Source organism: Rhinoderma darwinii, chromosome 1 (assembly GCF_050947455.1).
Source record: "Rhinoderma darwinii isolate aRhiDar2 chromosome 1, aRhiDar2.hap1, whole genome shotgun sequence".
Classification (NCBI taxonomy): domain Eukaryota; kingdom Metazoa; phylum Chordata; class Amphibia; order Anura; family Rhinodermatidae; genus Rhinoderma; species Rhinoderma darwinii.
Window position 1 is genome coordinate 182,577,166 of NC_134687.1, and position 25,752 is coordinate 182,602,917.

Below are 25,752 nucleotides of genomic sequence, written 5' to 3' on the forward strand. Positions count from 1 at the left end.
ATTAATTTCCGCAAATCATATCAGTCTACTTTTACAACATGTGACGAAAAAAACAATGTCAGAATTACTTGGATATTCAAAACTTTCGCAGAGTTATTCTCTGATAAAGTCAGACATACCAGATTTAACAAATCTGGCTTGGTCATTAAGGCCTTTTCAGGCCCGGTCATTAAGGGGTTAATGAAATTGGCTGTATGTTTGGGGTCACAGTCCTGCTACAGAATAAATTTGAAACCAATCAGACACCTCCCTGATGGTATTGCATTATGGATAAGTATCTGCCTGTATTTCTGAGCATTGTGGATACCATTAATCCTGACCAAATCCCTCCACCATGCTTCACTGTTGCCTGAAGACACTCATTATTGTACAGCTCTCCAGCCCTTTGGCAAACAAACTGTTTTCTGTTATAGCCAAATATTTAAAATTTTGACTCATCAGTCCAGAGAACCTGCTGCCATTTTTCTGCACCCCAATTCCTATGTTTTTGTGCATAGTTGAGTCGCTTGGCTTTGTTTTCATGTCGAAGCTATGGCTTTTTGACCGCAATTCTTCCATGAAGCCCACTTCTGGACAGACTTCTCCATACAGTAGATGGGTGCACCTGGGTCCCATTGGTCTCTGCCAGTACTGAGCTGATGGCACTACCGGACATCTTCTGATTTCAAAGGAAAGTAAGCATGATGTGTCTTTGATCTACTGCACTAAGTTTCCTTGGCCGACCACTGTGTCTACGGTCCTCAACATTGTCTGTTTCTTTGCGCTTTTTCAAAAGAGCTTGAACAGCACATCTTGAAAGCCTAGTCTGCTTTGAAATCTTTGCCTGGGAGAGACCTTGTTGATGCAGCATAACTACCTTGCGTCATGTTGATGTGCTCAGTGTCTTGCCATGGTGGAACTGTGACATGAAATTGTCTTCCACAACCTCACCTTTGTAGCAGAGATTGACCGTACCTCACCCAGTTTTTAGCCCCCTACACAGCTGTTTCTGTTACAGTTAATGACTGTGTTTTAACCTACATATGAAGATGATGATCATTATCACCAGTTTGGTATATTTGGTTAATCATAAACATGACTATAATCCTACAACATCCATGACTTTGTGCACATGCACCCAGAAGATTTGATTCCTCTTCTGTTTATTCACTTTGTATTTTGATAAAATAAACTATTAACACTTCTATTTTTGAAACCATTCTTACTTTTAGATAGTTGTGGAAAACTGCTGCAAACAATTGCCGAGTACAGTGTGTGTGTGTGTGTGTGTGTGTGTGTGTGTGTGTGTGTGTGTGTGTGTGTGTGTGTATATAAAAATTTCATTCTTCTCAGGACCTGTAAAAATCTTTTAGGGGGGATTCACACGAACGTGTATTCGGTCGGTGCGGGCCGCGTGGTTTTCACGCACCACGCACAGACCAATACAAGTCTATGGGGCAGTACAGACAGTCCGTGCTTTTTGCGCAGCGTTTGTCAGCTGCGCAAAAAGCGCGACATGCTCAATATCTCCGCGTATTTCACGCATCACGCACCCATTGAAGTCAATGGGTGCGTGAAAACCACGCAGGTCGCACGGAAGCACTTCCGTGCGAACCGACTGAAACAGCGCACCAGCTGTCAAAAGGATGAATGTAAACAGGAAAGCACCACGTGCTTTTCTGTTTCCAAACATCCAAACGGAGTGTCTTTGAGACGAACGAACTCGGACAACCGAACCGAACTTCACCGGGTTCGGCCGAACTCGTTTTGGCCGAACCCGGCAAAAAAATTTCCAGTACGCGACGTCAGGAGAAAGTCACTGTCCAGGGTGCTGAAAGAGTTAAACTGTTTCAGCACCATGGACAGTGACTTCCTATCCCAATGTACATGAACCTGTAAAAAAAAAACGAAGTTCTGACTTACCGATAACTCCCGGCTTCTTCCTCCAGTCTGACCTCCCGGGATGACAATTCAGTCCAAGTGACAGCTCCAGCCAATCACAGGCCAAGCACAGGCTGCAGCGGTCACATGGACTGCCGCGTCATCCAGGGAGGTGGGGCCCGATGTCAAGAGAGGCGCGTCACCAAGGACGCGTCACCAAGGCAACGGCCGGGAGGGAAGTTCTCGGTAAGTACGAACTTTTTCTTTTTTTTTTAACAGGTTTCTCGATATTGTGTTCGCCATTCACTGTCGAGGGTGCTGAAAGAGTTACTGCCGATCAGTTAGCTCTTTCAGCACCTTGGACAGTGACGGGCATCGACTAGCCTCATCTCTATGATGGCGGCTGCGTGAAAATCACGCAGCCGCGCATCATACATGGATGACACACGCAGCTGTCAAGTGGTTTTTGCGCGCGCAAAATGCTGCGTTGTTTGCGCGCGCAAAAACGCAACGTTCGTCTGAATCTGCCCTTAGTGTTTTCGTTTTAATTGACCCTAATTGTACATTTGCTTAGATATGCTCATTTATTCCCTGTAGAAATATTATCTGCTTGGAATTTATTTTCAAATAAAGACTTTATAGTGGGATTCATGTATCTCCCGTTATTTTTAGCATTTAGTAAAATTATTTTACCAGACAATTTATACACTTTTTTTCTAAGATAGTGATAACACAACACCATGTTACAAATGTAGTGAACTAGCAGCTAATAATGAGGATAGAAGGGTACTTTTACATTAGCAGATTAACTGCCTGCAAGTCAATCAGCGCTTGTTTAGCTCCATGTACATGGAGCAATCATCGGTACTATATGTGCCCAAACGATCATTAGTATGATCGTTAGGACATATACAATTTCATCCTTGTCGGCAGCACATCCGTTTATACAAAACCTCATTTATATGCTGCAGAAAAATCCGCAGCATGCCCTATACATTGCGGATTTCTGCTGGATTTTCTGCTTTGGATTTCATCCATTGTCACCCAAAGGCTTAAAATCAGCATCATTTTTTATTTTTCTCCACTAAAAATTCTTACTGTTATTTTAAATGGAAAGCCGGGTTTGAAATAAGAAGAAGTCCTAGTGAATGCAATATTATATGGTGAGGAGACAATCTTGACATTGGTTTTGTGAGCTGTGACGTAGTCACCATCTGGAAAAAGAAAAAAAAGAACAATTTTTAATTTATTCACTTGGAAATTAAAAAAACAAATTCAATAGACCATTTGCATGTTGTAAATCCTTAAATGGACACTAACTTTTCATACAACTTATTAGTTTACCCCATATAGAACAACTTTGTAATTTACCTACTGATAAAATGTAGTTGTTTCATCCATGCAAATTGTGTGTGAAGTTACTGCCAGTAGTTGTCTCCGCTGCTGAAATCTGCTGTTCACCCCATGTTGTCAAGAAAAGTCAGTCTCTAGGTGCAGAGAAGAGGAGACGGGCTGCAGGAAGTGGGGGGTTTCTCTGCTAAAGCTTCCTGTACCATAGCCTGCTTGACTCTGCAAACAGGCAGTTTATTGCTCCTAGGACACATGTAAGTCCTCTTCTTAGTGCTGCCCTCTCATGTAATCGTTGCGGCAGCTGCTTGTGCCCAGGGCCGGCCTTATAATTGATGGTGCCCTGTGCGAAATTATCTTTTGTGCGCCCCTCTCCATCATAATAAAAATTCCCCATAAAAATGTATAATGCCCCACAGTATAATGCCCTATATAGTGCCCACACACAGTATAATGCCCCCTTAGTGCACCACAGACAGTATAATGCCCCTTTAGTGACCCCCATAGAGTATAATAATAATAATATTTAATAATATATTATAACCCCTTTCAAGAACACAGTATTTTGTCCTCTAATTGTGCCCACACAGTATTATGCCCATAAGTGCCACACACAGCATATTTCTCCCTGTAGTGCCCCTATACAGTATAATGTCTGCTTTGTTGCCTCCACACAGTATAATGCACCCCTTTCCTGGCTGCCACACACAGCCCCCCCCCTTGTAGATCGTGCCCCCCTGTAGACTGTGCCATACAGCCTTCCTGTAGACAGTGCCATAATCCCCCACCTCCTACGTGTACATAGTGCCATAATCCCCTACCTCCCCCATGTAGACAGTGCCATACAGCCCCCACCTCCCCATGTAGACAGTGTACCATACAGCCCCCCACCTCCCCCTTGGAAACAGTGCCATACAGCCCCCCACCTCCCCATGTAGACAGTGTCATACAGCACCCCACCTCCCCCTTGCAGACAGTGCCCCCAAACGAAAAAAATTCCTTCATGAATTTTGAGGCAGATTTTAAATTGACAGCATTATTTGAATTTATTTTTTTTTTTGTGTGTTTTTTTTAAGCCGTTGAAGCTAATGCAAAAGATGCAGGCAAAAAAGCACTCCAAACAAGCACCGTAGGTATTTTCTGCCTCCTATTCATTTCAATTGGAGGTCAGAGGTGGAAACCACTTGAAGACCATCAGCCCCCCACCCACAGTAAAATGTACATCAGCCCCCCACTCACAGTAAAATCCCTATCAGCCCCCCACTCACAGTAAAATCCCTATCAGCCCCCCACTCACAGTAAAATGAACATCAGCCCCCCACTCACAGTAAAATGAACATCAGCCCCCCACTCACAGTAAAGTTACCATCAGTCCGCCACTCACAGTAAAGTTACCATCAGTCCGCCACTCACAGATGCCCCTTGTAGATAGTGCCACACAGCCCCCTGTAGATAGTGCCACACAGCTCCCTTGTAGGTAATGCCACAAAGCCCCCTTGTAGGTAATGCCACACAGGCCACTGTAGGTAGTGCCACACAGCCCCCTTGAAGGTAGTGCCACACCCCCCTGTAGGTAGTACCACACAGCCCCCTTGTAGGTAGTGCCACACAGCTCCCTTGTAGGTAGTGCCACACAGCCCCCTTGTAGGTAGTGCCAGACACCCCCTTGTAGGTAGTGCCATTCAGCTCTGCTGTAGTGTTCAATAGTATCTGCGTCCTAAGGACACAGATACTATTGAATGTGGCGTCGCTACAGTGGCTTCTAGCGGCGGCACCGCCGGACATGGGGGTGCCCGTCCCGACGGGCGGCATAGTCGCCCGTGTCGCCACTAGCAGCCGCTATGGCTGCTACAGCGGTAGTGAAGCCACTGAGAGAAGAAAACACAAGCAGGGGAGGGGAGCCAGCGCAGTGCCCCCTTCGACCTGCTGGAGTGATGCGCCCTGTCCAATGGCACAGGTTGCACACTCCTGCTTGAAATGGTGTCAATAGAAACTACAACTCCTCCCGCAAGAAATAATCGGGAGACATTGCTTTACAAATGCTGGGGTGCATTTACTTTTTTATTCCTTTTAAATATTAAAAATTTCTATGTTTTTTCAGAAAAAAATGTAGATTTTCATATTTATAGACTAATTCCAATATATTTATTGAAACATTTTTGGGGTGTTTTCACTGTTTTGGCAGCACGACACCTCTTCAAACCTGACATGGTGCCTAAAATATATTCTAAAAAAAAAGGAGGCCCCAAAATAATCCACTAGGTGCTCTTTTGCTTCTGAGGCCGGTGTTTCAGTCCATTAGCACACTAGGGCCACATGCGGGATATTTCTAAAAACTGCAGAACGTGGGCAATAAAATATTGAGTTGCATTTCTCGGGTAAAAGCTTCTGTGGTACAAAAAAAAAATTATTACAAATGAATTTCGGCAAAAAAAATAACATTTGTAAATTTCACCTCTAAATTGCTTTCATTCCTGTGAAACTCCTAAAGGGTTAAAACACTTTATGAATGCTGATTCGAATACTTTGAGGGGTGCAGTTTTTAAAATGGGGTGATTTATTGGAACTTTCTAATATATAAGGCCCTCAAAGCTACTTCAGAACTGAACTGGCCCCTGAAAAAATAAATTTTCTTTAAAATATGAGAAATTGCTGCTAAAGTTCTAAACCTTGTAACGTCCTAGAAAAACAAAAGGACATTCAAAAAACAATGCAAACATAAAGTAGACATATGGTAAATGTTAACTAGTAACTATTTTGTGTGGTATTACTATCTGTTTTACAAACAGATACATTTCCATTTAGAAAAATGCACATTTTTGCTAATTTTCTCTAAATTTTGGTGTTTTTAAGAAATAAATACTGAATTTATCAACAAAATTTTTTCACTAACATAAAGTACAATATGTTACGAGAAAACAATCTCAGAATCGCTTGGATAGGTAAAAGCATTCCAAAGTTATTACCACATATAGTAACACATGTCAGATTTGAAAAAATAGGCTGTGTCCTGAAGGCCAAAACAGGCTGGGTGCTGAAGGGGTTAACCAGCAGAATAAAGTTAATTTGTCGTGTTTAACTCACGATGAAAGACGTAAAAACGAAACCTCCCAAAACATTAAGGAATCAAATTTTTTTCCAATTCCGATTATGGCTCATGGATGGCGGTGAGTGAAAAAAAATAAAAAAACAAAGAATGGCTGTGACTGCAAGGGGTTAATTCGGAATTCCCTAATAAAATATTTGAAAATTGGTTTTCTACACCAGACAACCCCTTCAAGCATTCCGAGGGCATGCTGATATCTAACAATGTCAGTGAGACATCTGACTGTCTATGGCTTGCTTAAAGTGAAAGTATTACCTAAATTATTTGTTCCGAAGTAAAATCACATAGTGAAACATAAACTTTTTTCTTAACATCATGGGGCAGCCATCTCGCCTGAGCTGCTGTGAGCAGCATTTAGAGATATAATTTACAGCAGTCACATGGGCCACAGGTAATTGTGAACATGAGGAGACCCATAGACTTGTATGGGAGAGTTTTCTAGGCATGCTCTGTGACCTGTGCAGAGGTCATTGTGCAGGAAGAGATAAGAGGGGAGCTGTGTTCATCACGTATTGTCAATGGTGGATCTTGTGTTATCTATATATAGGTGTAATCCTGTCTGCGATGATAATGTGATGACTGCTGAGAAGTGATCTCTACAGAACAGGAAGTGTCAGTCTATTATAAATGGTGGATCCTGTGTTATCTATATATAGGCTCTATTCAAACGACAGGGTCCAAGTGTCTGCCGATAAAAACGTCCGTTTTGGTCCTTTTCCTCTGCCGACTTTGACTCGTATTGCATCCGGTTTTTTTCACTGTCCGTTTTAAAAACAAATAAATTTAATTTGTAAATTTTTTGCGACACACTTCCCTCTGTAGATAATGACACACACTGCCCTCTGTAGATACTGCCACAGCCCCCTGTATGTAGTGCCACACAGCCCCCCATGTAGGGAGTGCCACACAGCCACCCTTGTAGGTAGTGCCACACAGCCACCCTTGTAGGTAGTGCCACACAGCCACCCTTGTAGGTAGTGCCACACAGCCACCCTTGTAGGTAGTGCCACACAGCCACCCTTGTAGGTAGTGCCACACAGCCACCCTTGTAGGTAGTGCCACACAGCCCCCCTGTAGGTAGTGCCACACATCTCCCTGTAGGTAATGCCACACAGCCCCCCTGTGTAGATAGCGCCACTGTAGGGGACTGTTCCAGGAGAAATCTGATTTCATTGTCCATCTATGGACAGTGAAGTCAGGTAATTCTCATGGAGCAGAAACACCGGCCACAGTGCCAGAGATTCCGCTTCAGGATTAGGGGACCGCTCCAGGAGAAATCCCTGACGTCACTGTCCATATATAGACAGTGAAGTTAGGGACTTCTCCTGGAGTAGAATCCCCGGCCACAGCTTTGGCAATGCTGTGGCCGGAGATTAGGGATTCCGCTCCTACAGGGAGCAAAAAAATCTCCTCCTCCTCCTTACATGCACTTCGCACTGTGAGAAGGAGAAGAGAGCGAACGAGCGGCAGAAAGCGCGGCCATCACTTGGATCACATCTGAGTGACAGCCGTGCTTTACACGGCCCCATAGACTTCTATAGGAGCCGTGTGGCTGGCAGAATGGCCGAAAATAGGGCATGTTACATTTTTTGACAGCCCGGTAAATTTACCGGCCCATAAAAAAAATCGGGATTCCCTGTCGTGTGAATAGGTCCTTACCTTTCAGTGTAATCCTGCCTGTGATGAAAATGAGATGACTGCTGAAAAGTGATTGTTACAGAACAGGAAGTGTCAGTCTATTTTGAGGCTCAGTGGCCAGAGTGAAAACAGCATGATTTTAGGATTATTTTTAAATATAGATAACGACATAGAAAATGTTAAAAAAAATGTTACAAAAAATTCTTTAAAAATATGTTTACCATAAAAACTTACATTTAAACAATAGGTGATTTTTGGATTACACGTTTCCTTTAAGATACATAATGTCAGATTAATTTGATATTTCTCATTATGTAGTAGACCAATGGCCTTATACATCTATTTAGGTGGTTCTGACTTTTGACTCTGCAAATTAAATTGAATTACATTATGCATGCTGCCGATGCATGCAACCCTAATCACGCTGAAAATGCAAATAAGGGTCTATTCACACTGCGTTTGCAGTATAAGTCAAATGCTTGCGTCATGAGTATTTCCTGATGTATACCTCCGATGCATGCCACTGTATAGGCATATGTTGCCCATAGGCTCCCATGTAAAAAAAAAGGAAAAGAAAAATGTATGCCACACAGGGTGATGCCTCTATATAGCAATTGAAAAAAAAGATATACTGTCATTTTGGCCTCCGGATACTATTGCTGTATTTGCCAGGAGCTTTCCCGGAGCAAACGCGTAGCGGACACTGCAAGCAGCGTGAATTCAGCCTAATTACATTCCTATCAATAGATTATTTTAACAATGAGACATAAGGAGTATTTACTTTTCAAAAATAAATCTATACCTGTTGAAAAGACTGTGACATTTACATAAATGTTGAGTCCAATTAGCTCGTTTTCATTACTGACAGCTTCTAAGAGTTGTTCTCTTTTAAGAAATACACTCCCTTCTCCGTCATTTATCTGCAAATAAAATGAGAAATAATGTTATATGCAATAATTATTTATGTAGATCTATTGAGAAAACATTATAAGGGGTTTTCCTGGATTTTATATTGATGGCCTTCCTTAGGATAATCATTCTATCCCACCTAGATTACTGCAAAATCCTCCTCTGTGCCGCCCCTCTGAAGGTGACCATACACCTTAGATAGCAATCAGCTGAACGCTAGTTCAGCCAGCAGCTATTCCTCCCAACCGCTGCCTACACATGTTCGGTTCTAGCAGCGACATATCTCTCTTGAAACCAAAAGATTGGTAATTTTAAAATCCAGATGTCAGGGGAGGGTCGGGACCACCAGATACACATTCGATAGTCGCCTGGTCCTGCCAAAACCGTTCATCTAATGTGTATGAGCATAACAATCTGGCACCTCCTGCATCCTGGATTAACCGCTGCCCGGTTAATCCACCTCTCCTCCCCTGATTCCTATACTTCCACTGCTCCCTGGCAGTCTCTTCATTGGCTACTCATTGCCCAGAAGATATATTTAAAAATGCTGACAATGACATACTGTTATTCACCTTGTTCTGCTGCAGCGCCGCTCTACTGCCCACAGTGGCATAGCTATAAAGGTTGCAGTGGTCCCAGAGGGCCCCTGTTGCCACACAGCGCTAACCGTGTAATTCTTTATTTTCCAGCACCAGGCTGCCTAGTAATAGATGAGAAGGGCTGAGGGCTCCTTAGACGTCATGGTCACATGGTACACTCAGTGTGCCATGTTCCAGCCAGTCAGGAAGAGAATGTCAACGCGATGGCAATGTGTGTTGTATTGTGCGGTCTGTGTATGCAGAGGAGGGAGGGCTTTAAATTACAGGCCCCCTTCTCCTCTCTCCACCGCAAACACAAACATAAACATCACAATACAATACATTACAAACTGTGGGTCGCGGCCCCCTGGGGGGTCGTGAGCCACTCACTGAGGTCGCGGTTCCAAATGTATCTGCGTCCTCAGGACGCTGATACGGTTGAATTCAATGCTGGCGCAAGGAGCTGACGGCTCCTTGCTCAAGCATTCACTGTGCCGTGAGCCATGAATGGCTCGGTGCAGACAGGTGCAATGTAGTGAGGTTATCGCGCCTGTATGCGCCGAGTCACTAATAGGACAGGCGAAAGGAGGAGAATCGTGGGAACGGGGATAGGTACGTATTTTTTTTTCTATTAGGCATAAATGGGGGCATTATACTGGGTATGGGAGGGGGGCTAATATGGTGGCAGCTATGGGAGAATTATACTGTATGGGGGCAATATACTCTATGGAGCAGCTATGGGTGCATTATACTGTGGGGTAGCTATGGGGGCATTATAGTGTGGGTGCAGCTTTTGGGGGCATTATACTGTGTGGGGCAGCTATGGGGAGCATTATACTGTGGGGGCAGCTATGGGGGCATGGCATAGGGCATAGGGCATGCAGAGGTCTGGTGGTGTTGAGGAGGGGAATGGGGGCCTAAGCTGAATTTTTGCACCAGGGCCCATGAGCCTTTAGCTACCCCCTGACTGCCCATGACTGTCAGCTTTCTACAAACAGCCATGCCAGGTATCCATGGTAACCGTCCTGTCCTGGCAGACGGCAGGTTTAAAAGTGAAGATCTAACTGGATACACTTGACTGTGAATAATACACATACTGTTCTTCTGTGCTAGTTACTACTGTTTTTCTTGACTTTGACTCTGATCTTGACCTTAGTTTTGTCTCTGGACTTTGTCCACATTTTGCTCTTTCTGATTTGTCACCTGGTACTTGTTGTTCACTCTCCTGATTTTTACCCCTGGCCCTTCTTATGATAACATCTTGGCTTTATGCTCTGGTTAATAGCATCCCAGCAGTTACCCGATGACAACCCCTGGCTTCGTTCCCGACTTCGCTCTGCAGCTGCTTTTGCTCCAGACGTTTCTAGCAGCATACCCACTGTCATCCAGTGACTACTCTGGGGACCGCCACTTGGAAATCTGACTGAAATGTCAATACCACCTTTCAGGGCTTAAAGATGAAGGGAGATTCCTTAGATTCCGCACCTCAGTTTACCCATTACGGGATTATGGGACAACATTCCACTTCTCTGGTGAGAATCGTAACACATGCTAGGAAGTAAACAGCCTGTCCCATCCATACATATGTGTCTTAATCTCTTTATAACTCCCCACAAATAATGTCTGGTCCTCACAAGACCTTCTTCATTGCTTTCCTCTTGTCTGCTCCTCCCATCATCACATCATCATCTCAAAGATTTCTCTGGCGCATCCCTCTGTACTCTGGAACTCACTACACCAACACACTAGCCTTATATAAGGGCTCATTCAGATGAACGGGAATAACGTCCATGTGCTGCACATGGAAATCACACGCACCCATTGATTTCAATGGGGCCGTTCACACATGGAGGAGTTTTCACACAGCGAGGTCCGTTGTGTGAAACTCGCTGCATGTCCTATATTGGTGCGTTATCACGCACCAACGAACCCATAGAAGTCAATTTTTGCGTGAAAACCATGCACCGCACATAAATGCACATCTGTGTGTGATTTATGCATCAATTCAATTCAATTGAAAATATATATATTTTTTTAAAAGATGTGCTTTGCGAGTGCGTTAATAACGCATGCCACTCGCAAAGCACACTGAGGCATAATGGACCAGATTCATGCGCGTTTTTCACGCACGTGAATCTGATACGCTCGTGTGAATGTAGCCTTAGTCTCAAGAAGCACAACTGACAGACAGTAGAATTGACAACTGCAAACTGAGGTAAATGCTGAAGGTAAACAATCACTATCTGTAAATGTAGCCACAGTTAAACCCTTACTGACCAGGCCATTTTTCGTCCTTTCATATTCACTTTAGATCCTCGCCTTCCAAGAGTCATAACTATTTTATTTCTTCATCAACAAAGCCGCATGAGGGCTTTTTATTTTTATTTTTTTACAAGATAAGTTGAACTCTTTAATAGAACCATTTAATTTATCATATAATGTACTGGGAAACTTTTTTAAATTATTTTGTGCCGTGGCAAATTCTCCATACTTTTTGGGGTTTTGTTTTTATGGCTTTCACTCTGTGGTAAAAATAACATGGTAACTTTATTCTGCGGGTCAGTTCGATTATGATGATGGCAAATTTCTACATTTATATTTTTTGTTTTATTACTTTTACAAAATAAAATAATAATAGCTTTGTGTCACCATACTCTAAGACTTATAACTTTTTTATCTATTTTTACGTTGATTAAACATTCTGAGGTACCATGTAAGGGAACATAAAACTTTCTGATTACTTTTTATTCCATTATTTGAGAGGAAACAAGGTGACCAAAAAACAGTTGTTCTGGCATGGTGATTTTTTTTCCTACAGCCTCCACCCTGTGGATTGAATACCATGATATTTTAATAGTTCGGTCTTTTATAGATGCCGCAATACTGATTATGTTTTTTTTATTCTTTGCGTTATTTTACTGAAAGAATGGGAAATGGAGTGCTAACATGACCGCATTAGGCCCCAGCTGCTATGACAAACCCATCGGTACTCCATGATCAGGTGACGGGGGCCCTAAGGGATAAAAGAGGGGGTCCACCCCTCTATCTAATGGCTTACATACCATGCCCAGGATAGGAGTTCTCTCTGAACCTGGCCTTTAGAGTAGGGTGTCAGGCTGACACCAGCAGCATATGGAAATATTGGAAAAGTTCTAGACAGACCATTTTTGCACATAAGTGGTAAAATATTGTTAATATACAAACTTTTCTATTGTGAACATTTTCCAATAAATATTATTTGCAGAGCAAAGACAGGATAAACAAAATCAGGTAACAAGTAAAATTTTATATAGTTAAAGACAATACAGGGAGTGGTGACCAACCAGATTACGGCTGACATTTTTCTGAGGTTATTTAACAAGAGAAGTCCGCAATCTGAATAGTTGCTGTAGTCCCCGCTTACACTTTAAGATACCATTTTAGTTTAATAAATGTAATTCTTCATAATTTAAGACACTAGGTACCTCCACTCTCTTCATAGATCCATCTAGGGTCTTCAAAAAATCTTTGTACAATCCAAATATGGCAACAGCATAACCATTTACATTCTGATCAAATAGGTACCTAAATTAAGATAATAAGAGAATATTTGCTAACCACATATAATCCATACTTTCAAATAACTAGCCCATAATATATAGATTTAATAATAATAATTGACATTTTGCTTACGTGGCTTTAATATTTACAACCAGTTCTTCATCCTTATAATAAAAATACTTTTTTTCTGTTTCCAGCACAACATTGAAATTTGGAAGCACTGAGACAAAAAACATAAAAAAAAAACAATGAAACAATTTGTTAATACAGTGGAAGTAAACTGTGGAGAAATAACAGAACAATTTTTATACATGGTGTTCTATCTAGTTCTCAAATCCATGTACTTTAATGCTTCATGTTGAAATCCATTTGAGTTACCCCTATTATAAGGCCAGCCAAAATTGACGGGATCAGCCAACATTTACCCAATGTGTATAACCAGAGGCTGTTACACTTCAGGTTACCAAGAACCACTTTACTACCTACCATTTGACTAAATTAAGGTGCATGTATAGAAGTGATCGAAGGATGCAGTTAGTGACTCAAGGTAGGAGGAGGAACCCATGTATGTACATATGTTTGTATTAGGTTCTAATCATCTGCATGGGTTGTGCTATATAGGAGTAATCATAAAAATCATATTGACTAAAGAGGATAATAAAACAACAAAAAAATGTTGACACAACAAAAAATGCACATCAGCTGGGCCAAGTCACATTACCAATCACTTTAATAGACGCTCACCGTATTCTTGCACTTCAAACTGTGTGGTATATTCTTTCTGTTGTGCATTACTAAATGTTGCAATGATTTTCCATGTGCCAAAGCTGAAAATATAAAACGTAAGTAGTGTCATTTGTCTAAAAAGTCTATTTAGGGTATGTTCACACGAGGGCGTCCGTAACGGCTGAAATTACGGGGATGTTTCAGCCTGAAAACATCCCCGTAATTTCAGCCGTACCGGCATGTGCAGGCGCTTGAACGCCGCGTCAATTACGGCCGTAATTGGCGCTGCTATTCATTGGAGTGAATGAAGAACGGCTCCAATTACGGCCAAAGAAGTGACAGGTCACTTCTTTGACGCGGGCGTCTATTTACGCGCCGTCATTTGACAGCGGCGCGTAAATATACGCCTCGTGTGAACAGACAAACGTCTGCCCATTGCTTTCAATGGGCAGATGTTTGTCAGCGCTATTGAGGCGCTATTTTCGGGCATAATTCGGGGCAAAAACGCCCGAATTACGTCCGTAAATAGGCCGTGTGAACATACCCTTAGTCTCCTGTATGCAAGTTTTTCCAGCAAACATGAAGCTTGATGCATAATACTATTAAAGATCCCTACATACAGGCAAAGTGGCTATACATTGATCTGATTATTAAAGGGGTTTTGTACTAATTTATATATAAGTTACAAAGTGTCGGTACATCATGTTCACTGTAATATACAGTTGACTGCGCTATTGATTCTGTCCAAAAATTTGAACCCTTTCACAACAGTAACCATTAGCAAAGTATCCGTCACCATTTTGATCAATGGTAATGCAAACGGAAGCTATGCTTTCCGTTGAGTGGTTCCCCCGATGGAAAGCTCCAACAGAATCCCTCAATGGAAAGACAACGCTGATGTGAATAGGCCCTTAGTGTTTGTATTTGTTCTGACACTTTGTAACATATTTTCAGTGGTAAAGAACACACATAAAAATAGCAAAGAAACTTACGTGACTAGCTCTGGAATTTTTAGGGTCAGTCCTGTGAATCCATTCAAAATCCTTTTCTCTTCCCTATGAACAATTATTCCATTTGGGTTCTGTTAATGACATAAACATTTACATATAACCGGTACATTGTAGATGTTTAGATAGAAGATACAATACACCAAGGGAAAATTTTAGAGTGACACAGATGACATATCACAAATGTAGGAAAAATCATGAGAAATTTAGTAGACAAAGTAATTATCAGAAGACAAAATTATATAGAAGATCAGTCTGTCAGATCAACATATCAATGAGGGTATGTTCACAGAGGGGGGATACGCTGCATAAAAAGTACACAGCATATGCGACCTTGGTCCCGCAGGGAATTCAAGCTGAAAAATTGCACTTTTGGAACCTTTTTCGAAAAAAAAAAAAAAAGCAAATGTTTACCCCCCAGGCCTGTGATTGGCTGCAGCAGTCACATGGAATGAAACGTCATACCAGGAGGCCAGCCTGGACGGAAAACATAGGAACATGTCTCTATAACAACGCCTGGGACGTAAGTATTTACCTTTTCATTCATTTTAAACAAAAAAAGGGTTGTTTTTTTCTGATTTGCGATATTTGCGGCAATATCAAAGTCCCCCCCCCACACAAAAATAGCAACATTTGCTATTTGTTGCGGGTTTTACCTCTCCATTGAATTCAATGGGGAAAACCAGTAACAAAGAGTAGTGATTAAAAAAACAGCACCGCAGGTCAATTTATGAACGGTTTCTCTGCGGATTTTTTCAAATCTCATCCAATCTGCTGCTACTGTAACACGTTGCGGATTTTCCACAATGAAATCCGTTGTGGAAAATCTGCAGTGTTTACGCTGTGTGTGAATATACCCTCAAGGTGGTTTTACATGGGTAGATTATCGCCCGGTAATAAGTGCCAATTGGCTATAACAACATGTCGCAATCATTTTTCGTATCTTGTCGGCAGCACATTCCATTTACATGGGGAGATGTGCTGCTGAGAAGCGACTATTTTTTGGCCTGCATAAAAGATCAGTTTAGGACTTCCGGTTCCGGCCCTGGCATGTAGAGACGCACGCCTGAGAGCGCTCCTGCCTTCGTTCCACATATCTCCCTGTCAGATCGTACTTACACTCCCTGGGGAAGCACAGATCACCCAGCCACCTTCCGGGCGCTGAACCCGATCGACCGGTGAGTGCATGGACAGATTTGTCTCAGTAATGGGGAAATCCAAGACGCAAAGCAAATCAGGCCGCGTGACTGAACAACCGCCCAATACGGCGGACGAACCTAACCCGCCTAGTGTCTCGCCTGAACACTCAGAGCTCAGCTCCTCACAAGTACTGGGCATAGGTGACACATCCTGTGTCATTGATTATAAGCAACTGGCGATACAGGTGGCACAATTAATTACCCCTAATCTGCAGGAATCCCTATCTAAAACGATAGAAACCTCATTGTCACATCTGCATACCTCTGTGACATAGCATGAGGAACGTCTAGATAAGCTGGAACAGACGATTCAGAATATGGATTCTGGACTTGTGGAATTACAACAACACGTACGAGATACCCGGTTGTAAAACAAGAAATTGTGGGAGCGGGTTGAGGATCTAGAGAACCGCTCTCGGCGCAGTAATCTGCGTATCGTCGGCTTACCGGAATCGGTGCCATCTAAAGATCTGAGACGTCTATGTGAGCTGGATCTGCCGGCAGCTTTGGGCATCCACCATCCATGCAGGGTGGAAAGAGCACATAGAATTGGCGCTGATCTGCGTGCGGCAAAGTTGGATAATCGCAGTGATGTGAATACTATGAGAGATCGTCCGAGGCAAGTAATTGTAAAGTACCTAGATTACTCTGACAAGATGTCTGTGCTCAAATCCTTCATGAACAGAAAAGATGGCTTAGACTACAAAGGTCATCGTATTCTTATTTTTGGGGACTTCTCGGCGGAGGTTACTAAGAAAAGGCGAGCATTCTCTCAAATTTGCTCGGATCTGTACAAACGCCAGATGAAATTTGCGTTACTGTATCCCGCGGTTCTAAAAATTTTCCAAGCGGATGGATCTTTCTAATCGTTCCAGTCTCCGGAAGAGGCCCTTGCAAGCTTGAAGCCCTCGACTTCTAAGGATTCTCCTACGCCCCCTCCTCACTCGGCCCCTGGATCTCTGAAGACAGTCGAGATATTACTACAATTCCTCCATCTTCTCCGAAGCCTCAGCGGGTGGGTCGTCTGGTTTCAGCTACTACCTGACAAGATTTAGATGTCTAACACCAAAGGACAGAGCCATTCTTCATTCACCGATGATTGTCTGATTTAAGTTGTCTTTTTTATTACCTGCTAGATCACGTGAGAATGGTCTGTATGGCGGGTCTTCCCTTCTTTTGAGCCTTGTCGATATGGAAGATGTGGTATGGACATACTAACTGTTTCATTTTGTTCTTTATTCAGCTACCCCAGTTGATTTTACTTGGGTAGGGGGGAACGGAAGGCTACTGAATGTAATTGTTCTATGATACATAACCTATATGCTTTTTTGGCAGTGTATTTTTGTGTGTCGGAAATAAGCGAAGTCTTATTGCACCAATGGGTGGGAGTTAAGGTATTAATCCACACTCTCAGTGCGGGGATTGTTCTATTGTTTCCAGTTAAAAGGTTGATCTTGCAGTTTATATTGTGGTAATCCATACTCAGGGGCACCTATATCCGTACCGTATATTTAATTGCTCTTATATGAGAATTATATCTTGGAACGTCAAAGGACTCAGGTCACCACATAAACGCATGATGGTACTGCGCCACCAGAGACAGATTTCTTTAGGATAAAACGGCTATGGGTAGGCCAAGTATTCGGATCCCCGGCTGTCGATTCGAAAGCTGGAGTTCTTGTTCTTATACACCAAAAGTTCTCGTCTACAGTGTCACAGGTGTCTAGGGACTCGGAAGGTCGCTGGGTAAATGTGCTACTTACTAGCTCCACAGAACAAATCAGTCTGTACAATGTCTATGGCCCAAATACACGTAGCTCATCCTTTTTTCATAATTGAAGCACTACAATTTGAGCAGATCGACATCCGCATAAAATTTTAGGAGGCGATCTGAATGTCGTTTTACACCGAGTGAAGATAAGACCAATGCAGCTCAGGGCAGGAGGGTCCCCTTGCTCACAAGTGAAACGATATTAAAAAAATTCCTTACAGCCACCGATTTGACTGACATCTGGCGATTACATAACCCAGACGGTAGGGAGTATTCCCATTATTCTCATCCTCATCAATCCTGGTCTCACATTGACTACATGTTAGCATCTCCACTTTTATTGCAACGAATACGAGGGTGTGCAATAGAGCAGATGCTTATCTCAGATCATTCTCCTGTATTATTGGAAGTACATGATTGCTTCCCCCATGGTACTGATTACTTATGGAGATTTCCGTCTAATCTAGCTATGGAGGAATCTTTTCAAATCAAACTTAAAGGATGGTGGCAGGAGTTTGAATTGACAAATGGAGCTCATGCAATTAACACTCAGCTTTATTGGGATACAGCAAAGGCAGTCATGCGGTGTCACATTATGGCGTATGTCACCAATTTTAAGAAAGTTACTAAGCAAAAAATTTAGACTTTCAGTGCAACTCTCAGGGCATCTTACACTCTTTTCCAGAATTCGCCTTTTCCAGCTAATAGAGAATCCTGGAAAAAATCCAAAAGTGACTACGAGCTATGGTTAGATAAGGGTGAGAAACTGAAGCGCTCGGCCATAGAGGCGAAATTGTTTCGATTTTGCAATAAGGCCGGCAGTCTCCTGGCTAGACTCTCAAAAGCTCTATGGTCACACTCTGTTATTGCTAGGTTGAAGGATCAATTGGGTCAGATGCAGAGTCACCCCAAACAGATCAATTCCATTTTGAGGGATTTTTATGCCAACCTATATGCCAGTCGCCAGAACACACCTGGTGTGACTCCTCTTTCTTTAGACTCCCTAAATTCACCTGTTCTTACTGAGGAAGAGAAAGTCTTGTTAGATTCCCCAATTACGGAGGATGAGCTCAAATCTGCTATCAATTCCTTGAAACTCAATAAAGCGCCAGGCCCCGATGGGTATACTGGGGAATATTTCAAAGCTCTGAGGGATCAAATGGCTCCATGTTTGCTTCAACTATATAATGGCTACCTGTCCAGACAGCCGATTCCACCAGCCTCCAATGTCGCATATATAAAGGTTTTGCCGAAACAGGATAAGGATCCTGCTCTAGCATCATCGTATCGACCAATCTCGTTAATTTATTTAGACCTGAAATTGATGTCTAAAATAATGGCAGATAGACTTGCCTTCATTCTCCCCAGGTTCATTTCTCCTAGACAGGTGGGCTTCGTTAAGGGCCGTTCAGCGGTGTCAAACATACGAAAAATTCTGAGTGTCCTAGACTACGTAAATCTTAATACTTCTGCTCATCCATCCCCAGCAATCCTTACCGTGGATGCCGAAAAAGCTTTTGATATGGTGGACTGGGGACGGTTGGGCAGGATTTTAGATTCCATGCACATCATGGGCCCTTTGCGCACATACTTGACAGCACTTTACACAGAACCGTCAGCACGGGTATATACTCCTGGTTTCCTGTCACCCCCTATTCCTCTATTCAAGGGCACCAGACAAGGCTCTCCGCTTTCCCCTCTTCTTTTTAACATTGCCCTTGAACCTTTTATTAGGACATTGGAGGCTGATGGGGATATTCATGGTATAACGGTGGGCTCGACAGTAGTTAAGGCGTCATATTTTGCGGATGACGTTTTGGTCTTTTTATCAGACCCGCTTGGGGATCTTCCTCTGGTTTTTGACCTGCTGAGGGCCTTCGAGGCCTCCTCCGGATTTAAGGTCAATGTGGCGAAGTGTGAACTCCTAGATTTGTCTCGGACACGAGCCTCATCTAACTGGTCCACTCTAAACATCCCGGTGACCATTGCCAAAAGTTCGATAAAATATCTGGGAATTCATATAGGGCGTACCCCAGACTCCATATATACTCTCAACTACCCTCCCCTGTTGTCTAAAATGGTTAATTAATTAACGAGATGGCGCAGCTTGCCATTATCTTTTATGGGAAAATGTCATTTACTTAAGATGATAAGCTTTCCCAGATTGTTGTACCCGATGCAGACTATACCCCTTCTCCTTAGACACACTGATATTCTGAAACTTAATGCTGCCTTTACTTCCTTTATTTGGTCTCAAAAACGACCAAGGATAGCGCTGCGGAAGCTTATGCTACCCAAAGACTTGGGGGGCCTTAATTTCCCTGACCTCCGTAGTTACAATTTAGCATGCCTTGCTCGTCATGGGATAGGTTGGCTGCAGGGATCTAACTACTATTCCAACTATTCCCTAGAGGCAGGATTGGTATACCCGTTGCAGTTATCATCGTTACTGCATACTGCTTTTGGTACGCTTCCTGACAATGTGAGACGACGCATATTATTACGGGATACTATAATGGCATGGAAGTCCCTTAGGTCTTCATTTAAGCTCCCTCAGTGCCTATCCCCACACATTAATCTATGGGGACACCCGGGTTTCCCACAGGGGAGAGAGATTTTCGGCATTGGCGCACTTTGGGCATCACTACACTTAGGCACATTTTGCACCCTTCTGAAAATCGTGTAATGAACTTTCAGGAATTAGTAGATACTTTTAATGTCCCTTTACATCATTATCTGGCTTATTGTCAGTTACATTCTTTTGTACGCTCCCTAAGCCGAGATGTTTCACTGGTGTGTTTGGAAAACCCTATTGATTCTATGATTGGTTCTCCTCCATCTAAAACCTCCTTATCACTTCTTTATAAAACATTTTGGGATCAACAGGGGAGGTCTACAGCAGCACTTTTGTACAAAGCCTGGAACAGAGAGTTCCCGGTCTCAGAACTATCTCAACAAATTCTGGAAGGGTGGTTTAGAGTGAGAAAAGCGGTAGTAAATGAGCAATGGCGTGAAACACATTTTAAGTTTTTACATCGTGCTATTTATGGTTTCAATATACCCCCACATCCAAATGCGCCCGATAGATTGGAGGCTTGCCCAAGATGTGCCACTCCCAAAACAGATCTTCTCCATGGATTATGGAAGTGTCCCAAACTCGTTCCGTATTGGACCGAGATAGTGCAATTTATAAAGGATACTTGGGAAATCTCACTTACCTCTATCTCTGCTGTTCCATATCTTTCCCGATCTTCCTCGTGTACCACAAGCCCTTCATGTATTTTTGCTGATTGCTAAAAGAGTCTTATTGGCACAATGGCTCACGCCCCTTATACCTCCACTTACAGATCTAATGTACCAGATGAAGAAGGGTATACATATGGATAAATTAGATATAGAGCGTACACCGGAGGCCAAAGCTTCCAAGTTTTTCCAGAAATGGAAGGTCTTTATTTGCAAACACTATCAACAAAGCGAGATTGTGGAATTGATGGCACCGAGCGGTATTTGACCAGAGCGGTTGCGGGGACACTAGGTAACTTGGGGCCTCAGTGAAGGTCTATTGCAAGGAGAGGGGGTGCACGAAGCTTGAAGATGTAGTTACATATGACTATTAGATCTGATGTCCTATTTTGGTCTATTGGTTTCTATTGGAGATTAATTGAAAACTGATGGGTCCTTGAGCTATGGTGGGGGGGGGGTTACGTTTGATTGTTTAGTTACTTTGTTCTAATGTTATTTGTAACAACAAGTATCTTAATGCACATTCGTGATACTGTGAATGTTGTAGAATAATGTATATTCTGTCATTTCCTATGCAATATGTTGCTGTTATTGTACGTTTCCTTTTCTCATGTATTGATTTTGATATATTACATTTGGTATTTTGTAATAATGCTATAAAATGCAATAAAATTTGTTTACAAAAAAAAAAAAAGATCCGTTTAGCCAACAAACGAGCGGTTGCTTGTTTGTTGATTAATGGCTGCCCTGTTTACAGATGGCAAAGATTGTGAATGAGCATTCCTACGAATGCTCATTCGCCCGATCAATGGTTCGTGTAAAATAGTTCTGTGGCTGTGGTAAATCCCATAGTGAAGAATTCTTTGCTGAGTTTTAGGCTACATTCACATGAGCGTGACAGATTTACTCACGTAAACAACACGCGTAAATTTGGTCTGTGTGTGTTGCGTTATTGCATCTGTGCTTTGCGAATGGCAAGCGTTTTTCATGCACTCACAAAGCACATCTTTTTTTTAAATGGAATTGATGCGCAAATCTCGCACAGCACATGGATGTGCATCCATGTGCTTGTGTTGTTTTCATGCACACATTGACTTCAATGGGCGTGTAGGTGTGTGAAAACGCACCAATATAGGACATGCAGTGAGTTTCACACAACGAACTCTCGTTGCGTGAATACTCTTGCATGTGTGAACGGCCCCATTGAAATCAATGGGTACGGGTGCTGTGCGTGATTTCCATGCACAGCACACGGACGAGTTTTACGCTCTTCTTAATGAGCCCTTAGGGTTGTCAGTGTTTGAGGGTATAAGTCCAAAGTTACCTTTTGTTATAGTAATTGAGTAAATAATTATCTTTAATTGCAAGTATCCTCTCAAAGGCCTAAAGGCCTTTCCAGGTTAGATAAAGCTCTTTCATGGAAGGAAGATGTATTTGTTTCTATCGCCTTACGATTTTTAAGATAGTTGAAAGACTACAGTTCTCAAATGTCTTGGGAATGACTGTTAAGAGCAGAGCCAGATTAAGATTGATGGATTGATGAATATAGAAGAACTTGCTGTACATGTGAATGGCCCTCTACACTGAAGTCTATGGGATAGCGGAGCCAGCAACTCCGGCAGACTTCAAAAGAGAGAGTCAAATGCATGTGTTTCCACCGCTTTTCGAGTAGATAGGATTGCTGAACGACTATTTTCGTTATCTTAAGGGGCGTGGGTCCAAAGGGGAACAGTGTTTACAGTACCCATATAAATAGTAACTGAAAGGGTGTAACTAGAAAAGGCCAGGTCTAAAGAAACTTTAATGCCCCCTTATTTCAAACCTTGGTGCCCTTTCAGGGTTTGCTAAGGCCTTCTATCCTCACTGTAGGTCCCTAGGTCATAAATACCTTCCTGAAGGGTCATTGAATTTAATACACTCCTTAACATTGAAATTGCAACACCAAGAAGGAAAAGTTTTGGAATTGTGGAAATCACAGGATCGATAGACAGGTTAATGATATGCAAATGATAAAAAATATCTTAATTTATTCAGTATCGAGTATGAGCACCAGGGGCAAAATACACGCACTTACAGACCTTGGCAGACTATCAATGAAGTTTATTAATGGTTGTCTGAGGAAAGTTATGCCACACTGAATGCACTTGGGCATATCATCAAGATTGGTTGCTCGCAGCTCCCTTTACAATTGCCGACCAATGACGTCCCAGATGTGCTCACTAGGCGACATGTCCGGAGACGCTGCAGGCCATGATAGCACGTTTAGGCCACACAGACTGCTCACAGTAGCACTAACAACTTGCGTTGTCCTGTTGAAGAACGGCTACTGGGACACATTGGATAAATGGCCGTACCACTGGTTCTACAACCAAATCACTGTAACTCCGAGCTGCCAGTGTTAGTGTACCTGAAATGAAGACTAGGGGGGTTCGGCTACTGTATATTATGCCACCCCACACCATAATCCTGGTAGTAGGACCGGTGTGACATTCCCTTGTGAAGGCCTCTTCATGGCGTTCTCCAGACCAATCTCTGCCTATTATTTGGGCTGAGACATAAGCGGGACTCATCGCTGAAGAGGATAGACCTCCATTCCAGCCTCCATTGCCATCTTTCTGTGCACCATGATAGCCTTTGAGAGCGGTGCGGTGTGGTCAGGGCAACACCTGTAGCTGGAGGTCTGGCTCGTAGCCCAATGTCGTGCAAACACCTTCTGATGGTTTGTGTCAACACTGGTTGCCCTCCTAGGCTTGGGATGTGATGTCCAATTTCACTTGCAGTACAGAATGGATCACTGTCACGGTCTGTGGGTATGTGGACCCACTAGGCCGCACCACCGTACCGGGGCGGCAGCTGACCAAACCACAGAGCACCCCAGCAATACAAAGTCCCGCACAAGGGTACCTGAATAGTCCAGACAGTGGCCGAGGCTTTGGCATGGATGGAGGTGGGTGCAGCAGGTTACGCCAGACGTGGCAGATGACAGCAGGTGCAGCACGTTGTGCCAGACATGGCGGATCACATTGGACGTGGAAGATGGCACTGGACGTGGCAGATGACAGGAAGTGGCAGATGACACAGGACGTGGCAGACGACAGCAGGTGCAGTAGATACGACTCGAACACTAGTAGGCACAGGAACAAGAACACAGCACGGGATACAGGAGCAGGTAACAGGGCAGGTAAAAACTGGAACGGGAAAACACTAAGGGTCCATTTGCAAGACAGACTTGGGATACACTAACAACACTCAGGCAAGGATCAGAAGGGCAGGGCCCTTCTTATAGTCCAGGAAATCAAGTGTAGTTGATGATTATGATTGTTCACATGTGCGCACGCTGGCACTTTAAGACCAGGCATGGGCTTGCGCACGCACGCACGCTACGGCACACAGCAGAAGTGAGTGCTGGCGTCTCCTAGGAAGGAGATGCAAGCCAGCGCTCACTGATCCATGGCTGTGGGCGTCGGGAGGTGAGTAAACCCAACGGTCTGCGGCGATGGACGCTACAATCACTACATGCCATTCTTCCAATCAGACGTTCGTCCATGCAGAGGTTCACATCTACACCTCTTGCTGTCATTCCCATTCATTGTTGTTCTCCCAACCTCCGACACAGACAACATTGAACAGTTCTGACATCTCGGCATTGGCGCGTAGCAAACTACCGGAGTGATAAACTAAGGTCTCTCAGTTCAAGGATTCTTCCCCTCTCAGTTTGCGACAAGTGGCGATAACTGGCATGTCGATGAACAGGAGGCATCACACAATCCTCCCTCACCCCTTGATCTGATTTTTGAGGTTTCATGTGGCTAAAAATCGTTGCTTTCAATCTGGCTTTTATGCACCTCCCACATGCCACAGATTGGAGCTAGGGGCTTGAAAATGTGATCATTTGCCGATCTTATCGATACCTGCTACTTCGTTGATTTGCATAACCTTCCGGCTCGCCCTTCTTGGTGTTGCAAAATTAATCTTGAGGTGTGTAGATAAACATTTAGATTCAAATGAAAAAAGAAGGATAGCCTTGGCAGGGAGGGCGTGTGGAAGTTGTTGGAGGCCCTGGGGCACGTGCCCCTTGTGTCCTCCCTATAATAAGGCTCTGGTTAATGAGGATAAAGTGGGGCAAGGAGCATGAATCATTAAAGTCACATCAGAGATGCATTTAAATTTACAAAGCTCTTCAGGCTTTTACAAAACTTACAAACTCTACATTACCATAGTCTCTCCCACAAGAGATCAAATGTGTGAAACAGCTTAGAAAGTATTTATGAAGTCAAGTAATAGTGCAAAATATAACGTTTTGACACAGTCTCCAATGGCTGAGGCTCACTATGAAGCTTTGCTGGACTATGGGAAGGCATGCATATTTTTTAATTCTAAACATGTAAATTTTTCTTTATATCCAATACCCAGTTTTTTTATTGGGAGGTTCTAGTGATAAGCTATTTGCTTTGAAATAAAGCATAAAATAAGATGATGTCTTTCAAAGGTAGAGTAGATATATATATATATATATATATATATATATATATATATATATATATATATATATATATGTACTGTATAATATATATATATATATATATATATATATGTATATGTATATATATATGTGTTATGCCTACTCTTTTCCACCCATGCGTAAGGATCTTGCCAATATATGAGGGGCTTGCCTTTCTATAGTTAGGAGATTCCATAAATGTATGCATTGAAGAAATAACAGAGTTTATAGACTTGGAATTTTAATTGCGTGCAGTCCAGATGGAAATTCCCATCTTATGCACATTGCCAGCTTTCTTTTTTCCGAGGGATGAACAGGCGGTGATTG

The 25,752-nt window shown here is 42.9% G+C and overlaps 1 protein-coding gene across 1 annotated transcript in view; it reads right to left on the reverse strand.

Annotated features, from left to right (window-relative positions):
• LOC142757730 (venom factor-like) overlaps window positions 1-25,752 on the reverse strand; it is a 328,633-nt gene that overhangs the window by 217,843 nt on the left and 85,038 nt on the right. The window contains 6 exon segments of the mRNA XM_075860640.1: window positions 2,959-3,074; window positions 8,754-8,871; window positions 12,903-13,002; window positions 13,111-13,198; window positions 13,723-13,805; window positions 14,697-14,785. Of these exon segments, the coding sequence (XP_075716755.1) occupies window positions 2,959-3,074; window positions 8,754-8,871; window positions 12,903-13,002; window positions 13,111-13,198; window positions 13,723-13,805; window positions 14,697-14,785 (594 nt within the window).